At 38.4% G+C, this 17,050-nt stretch overlaps 1 protein-coding gene across 1 annotated transcript in view; it reads left to right on the forward strand.

The window, feature by feature from the left end:
- KIF26B (kinesin family member 26B) overlaps window positions 1-17,050 on the forward strand; it is a 300,203-nt gene that overhangs the window by 117,107 nt on the left and 166,046 nt on the right. Inside the window, exon 4 of the mRNA XM_042796107.1 lies at window positions 2,385-2,551. Within this exon, the coding sequence (XP_042652041.1) occupies window positions 2,385-2,551 (167 nt within the window). The remainder of the gene's footprint in view (window positions 1-2,384; window positions 2,552-17,050) is intronic.

Below are 17,050 nucleotides of genomic sequence, written 5' to 3' on the forward strand. Positions count from 1 at the left end.
TTGGGGAAGCTTGAGAGTAATACCTTTCAGGCAATGCCCACAATCAGTTTGAGGCTTTTTATTGCTCTTTTTGCTCTGTGCTGTTCACATTAATAAAGCTTGTGGATATGGGCATGGATGTCCTGAAAGTGTCTCAAATTGCAGAGACCATTTAGTTACTGCTTTTATGCCCATGTCATGATGGATGGTTTCTGGGTGTCCCAAACACCAAGACAAACAAATCCTTTCCTGTTTTACAGTTGGCTGAAATGCCTCTCTCCAGCCTCACCACCTTGCAACTTCAGGGGATCTGCTGACGCCAGTCAAAATGTGCTGTACTGACTGTGGAAATTCATATTTGGAGCTGCAAATCTTTATCTGGTGGAAGATAGGTCAACTCATCAACTTCTTAACTGCTGTCAGATTGCCATGGAAGTGAGTGGCACTTCCTGGTGACACTGTCAGCAGTGACAACTGATTAGTGATGATCCATCCCTGATTTCAGATATATGAATTGGATGGTCTAAGATGAGGTTAGGTTTATATGTGTACTCTGCTCTGAAGGGAGAACTTTTTAAATTTCTCCACTTAGCAGTTCCCAACATGGTAGATGATGAAATTGTTTTCAGAATAATTCGAGGGGATAGGGCGGAATCTTGTGCTAGTTCGTTGCAAATATAAACATCTGAGTTAGCAAAAATTATGGAAAATTTGGGGAATTATTGTTCAGTGAATTCAAGTGTATTTGATGCCCCAAGTGGACATACATGGGTTAGCAGAACACTGAAGAACAAATGTCTGTTTGCATGCTGGAAATGTAAGGAGGTGTCCTGGCAGCCAGCCTAAATTCCTGCGTTTTAACAGTAGTATGAGATGATTTAAATCCAGGATTTCAGCTGTATCCTTCTGAGAGCACTGCTCATTCAGTGTAGTGAATCAGTAAATTAGGAGGGCCCAGTGTGTGACTAACATGATAGGGGCACTGTCAGCAATTTTACCGGTTCCTCACAAAATACAGTGGCTAGTTTAGCATTCCTGTTCTTGAAGTATTACAGTTGATTGGCCTAAAAGTATGTAAAATAAGAATAAACTCTTAGATTATCTTCTTAGCCATAGTAGAATGGGTAACAATTCTCTATGAAAGAAACAGAGGTGGCTTGGCAGTTGGTCTAAAAAAATGTTATCACATCTTTTCCCCTTCCACATACAAGTCAGTTTTTCAACTTTGCCTTTAGTAACTGAAATGTTTAACAGCTGAAATAAAGCAAGCCTGAGCGGAATAAGAACTGTGGCGTGATCTCAAGTACTTTTCTCGATGTGCCTCATACTTATTGTGGTGGTAAGGACAGGCGTGAGAACTGAAATTGAGCAGGTGAGAGACTGGTTCTCGCAAATGTTTTGCAGGGAGAAGGAAGCTATGCCTTGGATGATTGCTAGCGATAATTTGAGAGGGTTCTTTTTAGGCATATGTTGCACTTTTGTGACACGTATTGGTGAACAAAAGTTATTTGTGGTTGAAATGGAGAAAGGAGGAAAGGGAAGTTGTTAGGAATTGTGTGATGTACAATAGATGACATCACACCGTTGTAAATTCATGCAGAAGTAATTGTCACAAAACTGAAATAAAAGTTTTGATACAGTGCTTCAGTAGGCTCATCCAGCTTTCTCTGAAGTCAATAATGATCTTTCAGTTAATTTGAGGAGAGCTAGGTCAACTCTGATTGAACTCCATTTATCTTCCCAGAAGATGAAAGGCTGAGATGTCTTCTGAACAGGGAAAAAAAATGTTAAATGGGCCATCAAAAGAATGAAATCATGGGATGTTTAAAATCTTTTAAGAAAGCCAATGAAAGTGAGTGATAACGATCCCAATTTTCCAGAGAGATGATAAATAGTCTAAGATCCTAAGGGGACTCCTTATGCTGTGTGCTGACTTTTCTGGAGAAAGGTCAACAAAAACACTAGTGCTGTGTTATATTACAAAGGCAAACAATTTTTTTTGTTTGTTGGTTTTTTGTTTTTTTTTTTTTTTTTTTTTCCTGTTGTAAAATATAAATATCTTACACATATCTAAGGTATGTCTCTTGTACCCTGAGGTAAAACTGAGCAGGGATTCTGGTTTACTTTCTTTTCCATATGGATGGAAAGCCATAGACAGTATTGGCATTTCTAGTGACGGGGTGAACTTATCCCATTAGTTTAAATGCAGACAAAGTTAGAGCTGAACCAAAGTACTGTAGATGAGCGTGACAGAAGCAATAAACTTGTTCACAGAGGAGCAAAGATGTAGTGAATGAAATGTCTCTCTTACTCCATCTGCAATCCAGAGGCATGTCTGGATGAGGAGGGGTCAATTAGTGAGCTTTAGCTGATGACACTTTTGGTTTTTTTTTTTCTGTCTTCAGATATCTCAGCTTATGACAGAGACTAGTCGAGAGGGCCTGACTGAAGCAGCATTGAACCGCTACAATGCAGATAAACCCTCCCTGTACAGCTTCCCTGCTTCCCAGAGCACATATGTTGCCAGTGAAGTATCCACAGGCACCTCGGTGGCAGCATCATTTTTTGCCAGGTAAGAGAGATTTCTTAGATTTTTCCTTCTCTGGAAACATAATTTCTTTCAAAGAAGGCAATGATCTGTAGTGAAGAAGTGGGGTTGACAGACTACAGCACACATGTCAAAACATGGCTATAGATACAGATCCTATCACAAACTTACAGGAATTATCATGAAAATGTTGTTTATTCCACCTCTGTGCATTTGTCTGTAAGATGGGGATATGATACGTCAACCCTCTTCTGTAAAATATCTCTTTAATTCTTGATGTGGTTTAAAATGTGATTGTGCTCCCAGAATAATGCCCAATTTAGTGACATTTTTAGAGATAGACAATTAGTTGTAGGGCTAGCTGTATGTAGGTAGTCCTGTTTGGTGGGCAGCCTTATGGTTTCTTTATTGAATTTTACTTCTATCTAGAGAAATTATCAGGATTTCCACTTTGACTGAAAAGTTAAGGTTTCTGATTTCAGTTTCTGTCCCTGTCATGCTGTTGAATTGACCTGAGGGTTAAACTTGGCTTCAGAACACCCTTTCTGTTGAATATTCAGCCAGTGTTTTAAAAACTCATGATGAGATAGTTTCATTAAAAAAAATCTTATGGCTGTCTTAATTAATTTGTTAATAAAAATGGTTTGTTAAAAGGGCATAGCAGCTAATAAGTGAAATATCCAATATCATGAACAGAAGTATTTTTCTGTGCAGAAAAATGCTCTTTGCAGAACATAATCTTTTTAGTCCAGTTGAATCCTTATGTAACTGCAGAAGTTGAAATAATCATTGTCTTTTAATGCTTTTCAATAATTAAAAGATTGACTTGGGAGGAGCTGTGGAAGTAATGAAATAACAAGAGAATAAGCTATTTTTAAAGCCTTTCCAATCCAATCTAGTGAGAGATCTGAATTTCAAAACGGAGTGAATTTTTCAGTGAATGCCTCAGGCATATTCAGATTAATTTCCTACCCTTTAGAGAGCCAACTATTAGTAATTCCATGTGATTCTATTTTATTCTAAAGGTATATGGAAAACTTATAAAGTCGTTGGACTGTGTAAATCTGGAAAGAAGATTTTCCTCTCCTGTTTTTCCTCACAAACATGAGGACTGCGTATGTTCAGTCAGTGTCACACAACAAGTGAATTGTGTAAAAGGATTAAGAGTAGCATTTTAGAAGACCCAGTGAATGTAGTTTGGGGCAGCTCTGCCATTTTTTCTTTACAGATGTGATGCTGCGATAGCAAATGTGAATGATGACAGTGGTCTTGATTTGCTGTCCTTTTCAGTTTAACTGTAGGAAGTTTAAATTAAAATTGCTGAATGTACTCATATGGTAATATCTAACTGGAGTGGATATTGGGATTAGCACATATTTTAGCATGAATTGATATATGAAGATGATTTAACTCATTTGTTCTTCATTGTTTCAATGTTCTATGCTGAGAGAATTCATTCACTCTTAATATACTCTGCTGAAATGTAGGAAACTAAATTTACTCAAAATCCCTAGTGTAAGTCACAGCATTTTAAGTAGAACTGTTAGTTTCTAGCTGATGGTGTGAATTCTTGGGTATGCTTGGCCCAGTAGTGATCTCATATTTAGACTGTTTATTTTTAAACTGTACTTGGCAAGACAAAAATGCCTAGTTTAGTTTGGGGTATTGCATAATTAGATTAATATCACTTGTATAAATCAGTTTTGTTCTGGACTTCAAGTTATACCATCTGCTGACAGTTCAAGCAGCAAATCCAAGTCAGTTGTTCAATGCTTGACCTTATAACAAGAAAATCCACCAACTTGTTTTCAAAATGTGGATCTCATTAATTTTTGTTTGCATCTTATGTGTCTATTTGAATTTTTGTCAAGTTGGGGTAAGAAGTGTAAGAACCCAAATTTATGTGTATCATAAAATATGAAGTAGGAGGCAGTGGTTGTCAAACTCATTAACATGGTGCACTGTTTACAATATGAAACAGTCATTTGTGCCAGGCATATGAATTCTAAACTTTAGCTTTTTCTGATTGTAAGTGGCACACAGAGTAGTGACTACCAGCTATACCTGGGATTCTTTTGAACATGTCTCATACGATGTTTTCATGGTCAGTAAGAAATTATTGCCCCATCAGAGAAACTTGCTAATGTGAAGCTGAATTACAAAAGTAGAAAATATTATTTTGAAATGTTAATAATGTCCCACAGTATATCACTCTAAATTCCCGAACAAGCAAAGCAAACCTCAGATGAGGGTAAGATATAAAAGCCATCCATTATCAGGGGAAAAAAACCCGATTAACTAAAATGCTGTAGCATGGAGGAAATGTCAAGGTATCAGTGTGAACTTCTGTTTGTACTTACTTGAGAAACATTGGGAGTGAAATACAGGGAGATCATAATTTTTCTGTTCTCCCGTACTACTAGTCCAACAGATACTCACTGGACTGGCCTGCAGGTGGCATTGAGAAGTGTCTGAAGGCCACAGTGACTCTCAATCTTTTGAAAAGCCAAGAGACTTATCAGTTGTCTCAATGCTTGACTGCTAAATTTCATCATGTATAGCTGACAGATTTCCAAGCCAGCTAAAAGGGCTGCAACTTCTGTGAATTGTCATTTGTTGGGATATTGCTGCAAGAGAACTTATGGTATGTCAGGATTCCCATGGGACAGTATGTGACTGTTTTAAAGGAACAAACACTGAAAACTATCCAAAGTGCTCTGCTGCTATGCTTATGAATATTAATGATACAGGTATGAATAATGAATTTCTAATGGTGATTCGGACACAGAAACTGAATTCAATCAATTGCGCTTTTAATGACAAGCATTAAATTTGCTTTTCGGTTCAGGGCTATCGCTCATTTTTTTCCTCAGGTACATCCTTCAATCCATACTAATTTAGTATTATCTTGCTTCTTACTAGTACATATTTGCGATGAAAATAATTAATTTAGTCAATGTGAAACAACGGTAAGATTCTTTACCCAAAACAAATCAGTTGCAGAGCATTTTAGGATTTTTATGAGTTAACTTTTGTCTCCGGTTTGGATCTTTGTCATAAGAGGCACTGCATTTTTGGGCCATCAGTCTAACGTATATTAGCCTCTTGCCTTGTGTTCTCCAAGCACACAGTAGGAGTGTGCCACCTCCAGCACAGGGAGAAGTATATGCTGATGCTGAAGCTGCCAAAGCACTGAGAGGAGGACTTTGTCACTTGTCTCCCTGGTGTCTCTGTGAAGCTCTAGCAGGTCTAGGAGCACTGTACTGAACCTTGTTCTTATCTATGCTGGTTTCTACATGAAGAAAATTTCTGGGACTCTTGATTTCAGCTTTGGTCTGACTACTCTGTAAATAAACCTGCCCTTCTGAATAACACTTCTCTGTTGCAGCTGGACTGTAGAGTTTCAGTAGTCTCTCAAAGGGTGATAGCATGGTGCAGGAACTAGAGGTCAAAACTGGACCAGAGCCTTTTGCCTTGTCCTTACAATACTTGAAGGTTCTTGAAATTTTGGTACTGTTCCTTGTTTGCCCTGTCACAGTAAGCTTGCTTTCTTGGACAGGAAAACTTTCATTGCATCGGGACAAAGGAGAAACATAAAAGCTCATTTTACTTTGGACCTCAAAAAAGGTAAAAATTTTTCAGAAGGAGATATTTTTTAATGGTAGAGTTACAGTTGTTCCCTGTTGCTGTTCATGAAGTAAGAGTGTATCTTGAACAAAAGCCCGCCTCAGTCTGAAATCAGATATAGTCGTATTTGGATTAATTGAGCCTAATGGGAATATAGATAATCTTGAAAGTAGCCTGAAAAATCTATCTAGGGATCACTTTCCATGTCTTTATACAGTTTAAACACTAAGCAAGGCCACACAATGCTACTGTTTTAGATGTAGCAAGGCATGTTTTTCAAATGAAATGCAGAAATGTCCAGATTTTGAAAAAACTTCTTATTTTGAAACAAAATGAGAATAGAAAGCCTTAGCATCATGTATAACTGACATGTAGCAACTCAGCATGGGAGAAGCTCTAGTTACAGTTACCTTCATTCTTGGAAAAAAACTGCTGGTGACCCTTCCCACACTCATTCCCTGTCCCTGTGTGGTTGGCGGCTGGGAGAGGAGTCAGTGCCTTATTGCCAAAGTGTGTTGTGAATATTGTGTTCAAAACGCTACTCAATGCTCCACAGATTTCCCTTCCACTCCTGAGAATCCTTTTTGAATCGTTTTTAAAGTTCTGGTACATACTGCATGAACTACAAAGCTTATATAAGGACACTATTTGTGGGACCCTCTTGTTAAAGCCGTTGTGCTGTTTTGATGAGTTATCACTCTGGAGCCCCCCAAATCTCATACCTCACTGTTTTTTGCACACACATGATAAACTATCAGCCTATCACACAACTTTTGATGTTTGCTGCTTTTTCTTATAGGTGCAATGCTAAGTGACTTTTGTTGAAATTTAAAGCAAGCAGCTAGTCTGTGCAATCTTTCTGGTTGTGGGGAAAATTTTTAAAGCCCAAAGGCTTAGAATCCAGGAACACCCAGGACTTTTCCTAAAGACTGTGTATTGTTTTAAATTAATCATCCAATTACAAGTGCTTGGCTTGAATTTTTTGAAGGTCTGGAGGAAGTTCACAAAAATGAACTTTTCCTGGCATTGCAACAGGGAGTTTGTCAGAACATGTGCAGCAAAACCAGGTAAGAAACAAAGGCAGCAGCTAATAGAGAAGGAAATAGGTTGGAGTGGGTATTCCTGTACCACAGAGCCCAGCGTTGGCTGGGGAAGCTTCATGGGAGAAACATCTGATTTGTGTCAGTAGTCTGGCTGTAACTGGTGTAGCTGAAGAGTTACGCTGGCAGATGAGGAGCCAGGTCAGGAAGTCTCCTCTTGATACTCCTGTAACTTGTGCAGATGCAGAGCTGGCTGTGCAGGCACACCCAGGGCATCGGTGCTGCCAAGGCCCAAGAGACCTCTTGGGAAAGAGCCTGCGAACATTGTCAGAGAGCAAAAGCTGCTTGTCCCATGCTCTGTGCCTTTCTGAAGGAAGCCCTGTTGAAGTTTTGAATGTTTGAAGTGCAGATGACTCAGATGACTGTTTCTGGATGCTGAAGAGTGGTGGACCCAACTGCTCTTTCAAGCCATGCAGTGGTTCTTTGGTTTGGGCACTGCTTGAGAAGTCCTCAATGTCACATAGTGGTGACTTCAACATCCCGAAGAGAAAATTATTTTCTGAGACTTAGGTGAAAACATTTTGGTTTCTTGCTGTCTAAACTATTCAGAACCTAACAGGATTTTCTTTCATTAGCTGAACAAACTAAATTTAACGGTTAAATTGTGGTCAGTCTCTCAGACATTTTGAATAACTACATATTAACAACTTTGAGAATTTCTACTCTTTCCCCTCATCCTCATCATGTACTGCATAAGAAATACATAAAAAGAAGAATGTTAAGATAAAAGAGCCATAGACTGTCTTTCAGTAGAAATGCTGGCAGCAAGTTTTAAAACATCTGTAAATCATTTTCACAAATAGTTCTACTTTCAAAGCCTGTCTTGGGGCTGACTAGTAGGGGAAATTTCAATCACAATGATCTCAGCCTGAAAGACCATGAAACAAGTATTTAAAATTGGCACCTAGGTTTGAGTGTACAACTTCAGGAGCTGATTTTTCATACTTGCTCAACGTGGATCAGAAACACAGGAGATTTATGTTCACAGTCGCTGCTTTTCTGTGCTCCCCATTGCTGTGAGAGCCCCAACTAACAGGCCATTTCTACTTCCTGTTATTGGTGTTATTTCATGTGTATAAAGTAAATGCCGGTGAAAAGGGAATCTTGACTCCCCTGAAGCCAAAGGTGGCTGGCAGTTGGGTTATAAAGAATACTCATTTTGTATGGTTCAAAATACAGATGTCCAGGCAGGAAAGACTCTGAGTTACATTCAAGAATAGCCAGTGCCTAGTAGTGGAAGCAATGATCTGATACACCATAAAAAAATTAGGACTTAAATGCCATATCTGGACAAGGAAAAGCAAAGATATGTGAATGATCTCTAATTTTGCACAGTAGTTCTATCCTGGGTCCTGAACAATTTCCAGTGATGGCTTTTTTTAAAGCTGACACATTCCCCCATGGCACTTTTGTTTGAATCAGCTCATATCTTTTGATTAAAAAAAAGTTTAGCAACAAGACTCCGGACTATGTGCATGTCTAACAGGATGTGTGTAGGGTACACGTCTGAAACCATGGTGTTTGAATCTTTGGATACTTGCACACTGCCATTATTTAAACAAAAATGTAAGAAAATGTATGCACTTTTAGACCTGGGTTGCAAATCTAGTTGCGATATGTTTAACTTAGGATTGGGCTGTGAACAGAAATAATTTAAACCTTCGTGCCAATTAGATCCACTGTATGTTGGCTGCAGATTAATAGCTTTCATTCGCAGCTTAAAATACAGATAATGGACCTTGATTTTTTTAAATAGGATTTTGGGAGTGATCCTTCGAGCTATAAAAATAAATAAGCTTAAATTACCCTTAAATTATCGTAAGAATACTATACTTTCAGGGGTGTGCCATCTGCTTAGCCTCAAAGCATGTAACTGATAAAAAGGATATAAATTCTCCTCATGTTCCTAGTATCAAAGTAATCCACTTCAGATGTATGGGGGCATTTACCTTAAGTTAACAAATAGAGTTTTCTGGTCCAAGCATATTTTAAAAATAATTATTTAGAACAATCTAAAGTCAAAGATTACTATCCAGGAACAGTTTCTTGACCATTGAATGGAAAAATTAAAATTCCAATCCATGAAAGGTATGTTACTTTGATGTTATGTCTGTATTGAAATATGCTACACCTGCTTTCGTGCACTGCACAAGATGAGTGTTTTCTGATATGTGCTTGCCCCACATATGGTATGTTTTGTGTTGATGGTAGTGGCAATCACTGAATAATGTCATTATTGAAATGTTCATCAAGATTTGAAGTTTCTTGTGTAACTAGCCTTTAACAGTCTTGAGAAATCTTCATAATTTTCTAAGTAAAGCTCCACTTTCCTCCCTTTTTCTTTGGAAAGTTTTGAGCTACCATGTCATTTCTCTGTGATGCTATCCCTGATTCTATTTTATGAACATCTGGTTCTGTGAAGGACACATACTATGAAAGTTTTTCTGCTTAAGAGATTATTTTTAAATGGATGTCTTGTCTACTAAGCATAATTCATTATATTAATTGTTTCTAATATATATTGCCTGAAGACCAGAGTCTTACAATTTTTCTGATTCCTGTAAGAATCTGTGGTGTTTAGTTACAACTTTTTGTTTCTGTGTGTGAGTGCTTTGCATAATTTTAATTTAAACTTTTTTGTATACGCAAGTTTGTGAACTTGCATCTAGAATTCATTTGCCCTCTTAATTTTTACATGATCAGTTATGTTCAACTTTCAGGTTTAAAAAAATAATCTGGGAATACAATACTTTTATATGTGCTTTTCCCTCCTTTTTTCTGCCTGCTTATTTTCTCAAGTACAACCCCATGAAAATTTATGGTAACCAGGGTCTCCATTAGCTAGTAAGCAAACTCTGTCCATCTCTCTCAGATCCTAGAGTCAATAGCTGATTATATTACAATGAAAAGGGCCAGTAATGCAAACACCTACTTAATCTACTTCATGCAGTGTAAATGCTTTGTAGAAGCTCTAAGTAGCCTCTGTTGAGGCAGAAGGAGGTAAGCAAGACATTTCCTGTCTTCAGTAGTTAGCAGTGGCCTTTGTCCCATGTTTCTGAGATGTTACCTTAGCTTAAAGTTTGCTTTCTCTATTTGTACCTCACTGATTGCTGCTATTACAGATAAGAAGCTTTAGACCTGTAAGTGACTGTGCTGGCCCCATTCTTGCTGTGACTCTCATGTCTTAGATGTTGTGTACTGATAAATGCTTTGCATTGCTGGGAGGAATATTGGATGACAGCTATATGGCACTGAAGCACTGGTTATTTTAGTGATTTGCTAAGGAAGGAGGCAACTTTTCATGGATTTGTTTTCCTAATTCTCCTAGGTGATTTCAAGCCTCCAGTACAAAAGTACTTAGGTGTATAGAAGCTGAACTCCTGCTGCTCTCTATGCACTGTGCTAAAACAGAGGTAACTTCTACTTCTGGTCGCATCTTGTGATTTCCTGTTGGTTTCAAGAGATCGCAAAGTGGGAGGCTGAGGGTAGGTTTGGCCTTCTAATTTCGAAGAGGACTTTTTGGGGTGCTACATGAACACCCAATCCCCACTGATTTAGGAAAACTTGAAAGGAACTGAGGCTATTGCCTTCCTTCAGCAGTGCATATGACGTACATTGAGAAAAATTGCTAGCAGCATATGCAGTAATCCCTCAGCACCTGCTACCAAAGACTCCTGGTGTTTAATCTTGCCTTTTACTCCTAGGGCAGTGAAAATAAAAATGGTCAGCATTAATCTTAAGACTTCTAGTATAGTTATGACAGTCAACTATAGTATAGGCAACCTTATGTTGATTTACTGTTTTGCATATTTCTTGCTTCCCTTAAACCTTGACATAAGAGTTCTGATTTATAGTGTCTCTATCTTGGCTTGTGGAGAGAGAAAGATGAATTGATGTAGCTGTACCATCTATAGCAGAAAATTATATGCACCACCCGTTGTTTTTTCCCCTCTGTTTTTTAACACCATCAAACTAACCCTTCACTGAAAAAGATCATAAATCCATAGTAGCAAGACTTTTTCTTAAACACCTGGAAGTTCAGTGGCAAACTTTTTATTCTGATTACTGCTTTCCTGCTACAAGAAGTACTGTTACAGTGCTGCACCAGCAGCCTTGAAATTCCAGCTGTGATTTACCCCGTCTGTAGGGTTCTCCACCACCTGCTCGAAGAGTCAGTGTTTTCTTAACCTTGAGTGCAATCTATTCAACCGCTGAATGGCTTTTCCTTACATTTACCAGTTAATACAGACCATTTTAGTTTTCCTTGCTCATAGAATAAAAACTCCAAGAAAACCAGTTGAAATGTTGAAGTATTTGTTTATTGCCAAATAATTTATCGTTAGGTAGACAACTCCCATTTTATAAACACATCCGTGTGGTGTGGTTATAAAATATGACAAGACCACAGTGCACTTGTATACATGAATTGGTGGACTGTATCAAACAGAGATTTAGAACCTCACCTCTTTGCTCAGCTGTAGATTGAACATCTAATGCTCATCTTCCAGCTGCTGTCCATTGGCATATTTCAGTCAAACTACTGGGTAAGTCTCTTCTGAGCAACTCAAGTTCAGGATTACATGCATGCATTTCATGCAGGACAGGGGCTCCAGAGCTTTCTACCATGCATCTTGGTTTGCCACTACTAGTTGCCTTTCAGAAGACAGACCTGTTAAAGGATAAAATAATAAATGAATATACACATTTAGGAAATAAGTATTTATAGGAGTATTGCAGCTAACAGAGACAATTTTCCCTGTGAATACATTTCTTGAGATTTCATGACTTTGGGGTGTAGATTTAGAGGTTTTCTTATGATTGGGAAATTCTAGAGCCTTTTTCCTCAAGTGCATTTTCTGCTGCTTAATAAAGAATTGGCAGCAATTTCTTTAGTCAAAGTGTTGATAGGGTCTGCCTCTTCTCTTCAGCTGTCTGTTTTCAGGAAATAAATAGAGACTTAATTTCTTTAACATCTATATTCTTTTGGTTAAAATTTATCAAGGGATTTAAATGTCATTTTAGGGTATAGTCAGAGAGATTCAGGTAGGTTATATATTAGTCATCCTCATTTCTTTGAATAACGAGGCTAAAAACTACTGCTGATAAACTAGTGAGGCAGTCTTTGGTTTTATTATCTCAACAGTCATGAGAGAAAGAAACCAAGCTAGTTAGTCTGTTGTGAGAATTACAGCAATAATGTATTTTATTCAGCATTCTTTCTTAGATTCAGTGAAAACTGTGGAAATCTAGGCAAAGACAGAAAAGACAAGAGCAGCAGAAATTATTTCATTCAGTGGTTTGGGTTGGAAGGGACCTTAAAGACCATCTAGTTCCAGCCCCCCTGCCGTGGACAGGGACCCCTTCCCCCAGTCCAGGTTGCTCCCAGCCCCGTCCAGCCTGGCCTTGAACCCTTCCAGGGAGGGGGCAGCCACAGCTGCTCTGGGCACCCTGGGCCAGGGTCTCACCCCCTGCACAGGAAAGAATTTCTGCCTTACAAGTAATCTAAATCTTCCCTTTGTCAGCTTAAAACTGTTACCCCTTGTGCTATCACTACACCCCCTGACAAAGAGTCCTTCCCCATCTTTCCTGTAGGCCCCCCCTTTAAGCACTGGAAGGCCACTATAAGGTCTTCACAGAGCTTCTCTTCTCCAGGCTGAACAACCCCAATTTTCAGCCTGTCCTCACAGGGTTGGTGCTCCAGCCCCCTCATCATATTCATGGCCTCCTCTGGACCTGCTCGAGCAGGTCTGTGTTCAGAGCTGGACACAGCACTGCAAGTGGGGTCTCACAGTGGAGTAGAGGGGGAGACTCCCCTCCCTTGACCTCCTGGCCACACTTCTCTTGATGCAGCCCAGGATATGGTTGGCTTTCTGGGCTGGAAGTGCCCATTGCTGGCTCATAGTGAGTTTCCCCATCTACTGCTACTCCCAAGTCCTTCTCTGTAGGGCTGCTCTCAAATACACTTTTTGCTATTTCTGTTTCTTTTCTTTTTGAATATCTATTTGCATGCAAATAAAGAGAGAAATCAGTCAGCCTTTCATTAGAAAGGAAAAAAGTATGTAGCAAGAAATTGCACAGCATTGTACTCTTGTTCAAGCCATCTGTAAGCAAGCTGAGTTACTAACCTGTCCAGGATGGAACATATTAAGACTGTATGAAAGTTCAAAGTTGCGTATTTTGACTTTTTTTATTACAGAAAGAGAAACAAATTAATGTGAATCTGAACTTTCTCATTTCAATAGCTATTTATTTTCCAGTTCTCCTCTTCCACCATGTTTGTCCCTTCCCGCAGCAACATCAACTTTTTAAAACAGAACTACTTTAATTCAGCTATGTGATGTTGTGGAACTATCTGTCTAGTTGTGCAAGGTGAAAGACATCTGCGTTATGTCCAACTATGTATTTCTAAAATGTGCAAAGCAGCACTGTCAGAGATTCCCAAGGTCCCTGTGGCCATTAGTTAAGGTCAGTTAATTAGCCTTGGACTTCCTGTTTGAACCTTGCTTATTCTGATTTATTTTCATTGTATCCATAGGATACTACACAATAGGGTGTGTGCTCCAAAGCTGCAATTTGTCAGCCCCGACTATTACCTGTCATAAGTGAGACACACACCATCATAAGATAAAGCAAAAGATAATTTCTTGGATCTTTGATTTATAAGAATCTTTAGATTTCACATACTCAGGTTCTTGGTTGATTTTCTGTAGTGGTTTTTGTTTGATGTGGTGGTTTTTTGTTGTTGTTGTTTTTTTTTTCCTCCCCTCTGCACGCATGAAGATCAGAAGTAGACTTGCATAATGAAAACTGAGAAAAAGAATCCTATGACTTCACAAGTTGAAAAGAAACATTTTATATTACATAACTCATGAAATAATGTTGAGAACTGATAGGAATGAAGAATACATATATCTTCTGAATCAAGCTATGCATGGGAATGGGACTAGAAGAAAGGAAATCAAAATAAAACTCTGAAAAAGAAATAGAAGTATTTCACTAAGTTATGAAATTCTGAGAGGACCAGTGAGTTAATATGCCACTATTCAAGTGTTTAGTGGAACAGTACAGGTCTCCAGGAACAATAGTGGAATACTGGAGATGATGTTGATCCAGAGTAAACAGGAAAAATACCTGTGATGGGATACAATTAAAAAAAAAAAAAATTTCCAGTGGGATTATGGAAAGCAGGTGTTGGTCATACTGGCTTGAAATGTTTTTCCTGAGGTGATTACATGTTTAGTTAATAAAGCACAACTGATACAGTACAATCTATGTGGATTCCACTAAGCTATTTGTGAAAACACCCTGTGAATTCTTGATTAATACTTTACAGCAATGTGAAACAAATTGGAAATGCATGAAAGAGACTAAACTAGGTGAAATTATGTATTATGTTAAATGACTCTGTTCCTGTTGGGATCTGTAGAGATACAGAATGCCATAGGGCACTAGCTGGAAAAATATTGTTAAACCTTTCAGGTGGTGTTGGGAAGCTTGTTAGTAACAGATTGCTCAGTCATCTGGGCCAACAATAGGTGTTACATCGATGTCAAATGTAATATCATAAATCCAATAGTAACGACTGTAGACTATGCTTGCAGAATAGGGGCCTGTGTGCTGGGAAGTGTTTCCTGCAAACAATCTAGGTGTTGTGGTTAATTAGCTGCATATGAGCACACAGAGGGACACAGTGGCCAGGAGGGCTAATGCAACTCTTGAATATCTGTAAGAATAAGAACATACGAAGAGCAACTGGGAAGTTACTTTAATTCTGCATTAGGAATAGATACAGCCATTGCTAGAATACTCTGTCTGGTTCTGATGTCCACAGTCAAGAAAGATGCTCAAAAATTGGACAAGCCTCAGAGAAGAGACACTAAGATGATTAAAACATGCCTTCCAACAGCTTGACTTTAGTTTATCAAACAGATTTAGAGAGAGAGATGTGTTGACAGTGTGCAGGGAACAGAAACATGATACTAGGGGACTCCAGTCTAGCAGACAAAAGCATGTCAAGGTGTAATGGCGGGAAGTCGAATCTAGACAAAATCAGAATCGTAATGAAATATGCATGTTTAGGCAAGGGCAACGATCTGCTGAGATGAACAAGAGTAGCAGAGACTTCTCTTTTAGTGTCTTTAAAATTGATATTTGAAAAAAAAAAAAAAAAAGGCTGTAGCTAACCACAATTCAGGGGGCTTTAAGAGATTTAATGTAGGGAAGATCCATTGCTTTTGCTATGTATGAAGTTATGTTAGAGAGTCATAATAATCTCACTAAAACTGGGAAGACATACTCGTGTATAAAGGCGCAGCAACAAGGAGTAGTATTTCTGCTCCTCTTTCAGACAGTAATGCTGTAACAAATCACAAGAAAAAATTGCTACGAAGGAGCGAATGATTTATTTTCTTAATTTATCTAGGAGTGATTTAACATGTAAGTCTTAATTGTTGCATTCTTTTGTAGATGAGCTTGAGGTGTGGGTTTGTTTTTTTTTTTCCGGTGAGTTCTTTTTTGTTTGTTTTTAAACTGCCATGATCTGAAACTTTCATTTTTGCCTTTTTATGCAATAAAATGTGGGAATCTTTGTTTCATTGCTTCTCTGGGCACACATCTGCTTTAGTGGTGCATTGTTTTCCGGTTCTTTTGAGATTCCATCCATTTCTTGTCTACTTCAGAAAGTACATCACATCAGCATAGATCATGAAAAAAGAAAAAGCCTTCCTGAGGTTATAAATGCTTTACTTCTTCCTTTGCCTCTTGGGTTGAGGATGTCAGTCAGCAAAGGTGATGGGTGTTCATTGCTGACACAAGTAGATCAGTAAAAATCATATCAGTGGGAAAAGAACATCCTAATATTTTGACATATAAATTAAGAGGAGAATTTAGCAGCCAAAGCTGAAATAAAAAACATACTGTATCCAAAGGCAAAGCCTTCAGGGCAAATGTCTGTGCTTTAAAATTACTGAACTGATGAAACCAATGTGAAAAAAAAAAAAAAAAAAACCAAACAAACCAAACCCCCAAAATCCCAGCTGTTCCACTTGATGGCTCATAAAGTCTGAATAAAGTCCTTCAAGGGCTTTTTTATAGGGAGAGACTATTTTTTGTATGCATAGTTATGGGAGCATCTGGTTCCCATCTCTGGGAATTCAGAGAATCCACAGGCACTGACATGCTGTCTGCCGCAGAGAAGCTCTACAACACAGATAAATGCTTCAGACAAGTGTGCAGTACGTAATGTAATTGTCTGTAAGCTGGAAAGATGTCGGGATTTGCTGGGAGTAGGCAAAATCTGTATCAGTGAAGTTTGATTAACATAAGCAATAGGAACAGCCTTTGCATAAAATTTCCTTTGTTCACCTGTGAAGAGTGGACTGATAAGCTAGAAACACCTGAGTCAATAGGATTAATCAGTCAGAGAAGGTAATCAAGGCATACAAAGGGAAGAGGAGTCGGTAGGTTTTCACAGAGGCTATATCCTTCATGAGAGGTTCAAACAATGGGATCAGTAAACTAATTGTTAACAAATTTGAGCAGGAAATATAAAGGGCCTTTTATGAATAATCACACTGGATTTAGTAACTGTTGAATAAGAAGGGAAAGCAAAATTTGTCTCCATTATTTCTGGCTCATCACATTTGTCATTCTAATGCCTTATCCTTTCTAGAAACAGGATTTGTGTGTAAGAAGTAGTCATGTTGTTATCTTATGTGAAGTTACATCATGTAAGAGCTTGTTACAAATTATTGACATCTGGTATCATAGAAAACAAAATCTTCAGAATGCCTTGAAT

This window comes from Tyto alba, unplaced genomic scaffold (genome assembly GCF_018691265.1).
Source record: "Tyto alba isolate M040663 unplaced genomic scaffold, T.alba_DEE_v4.0 Super-Scaffold_22, whole genome shotgun sequence".
Lineage (NCBI taxonomy): Eukaryota > Metazoa > Chordata > Aves > Strigiformes > Tytonidae > Tyto > Tyto alba.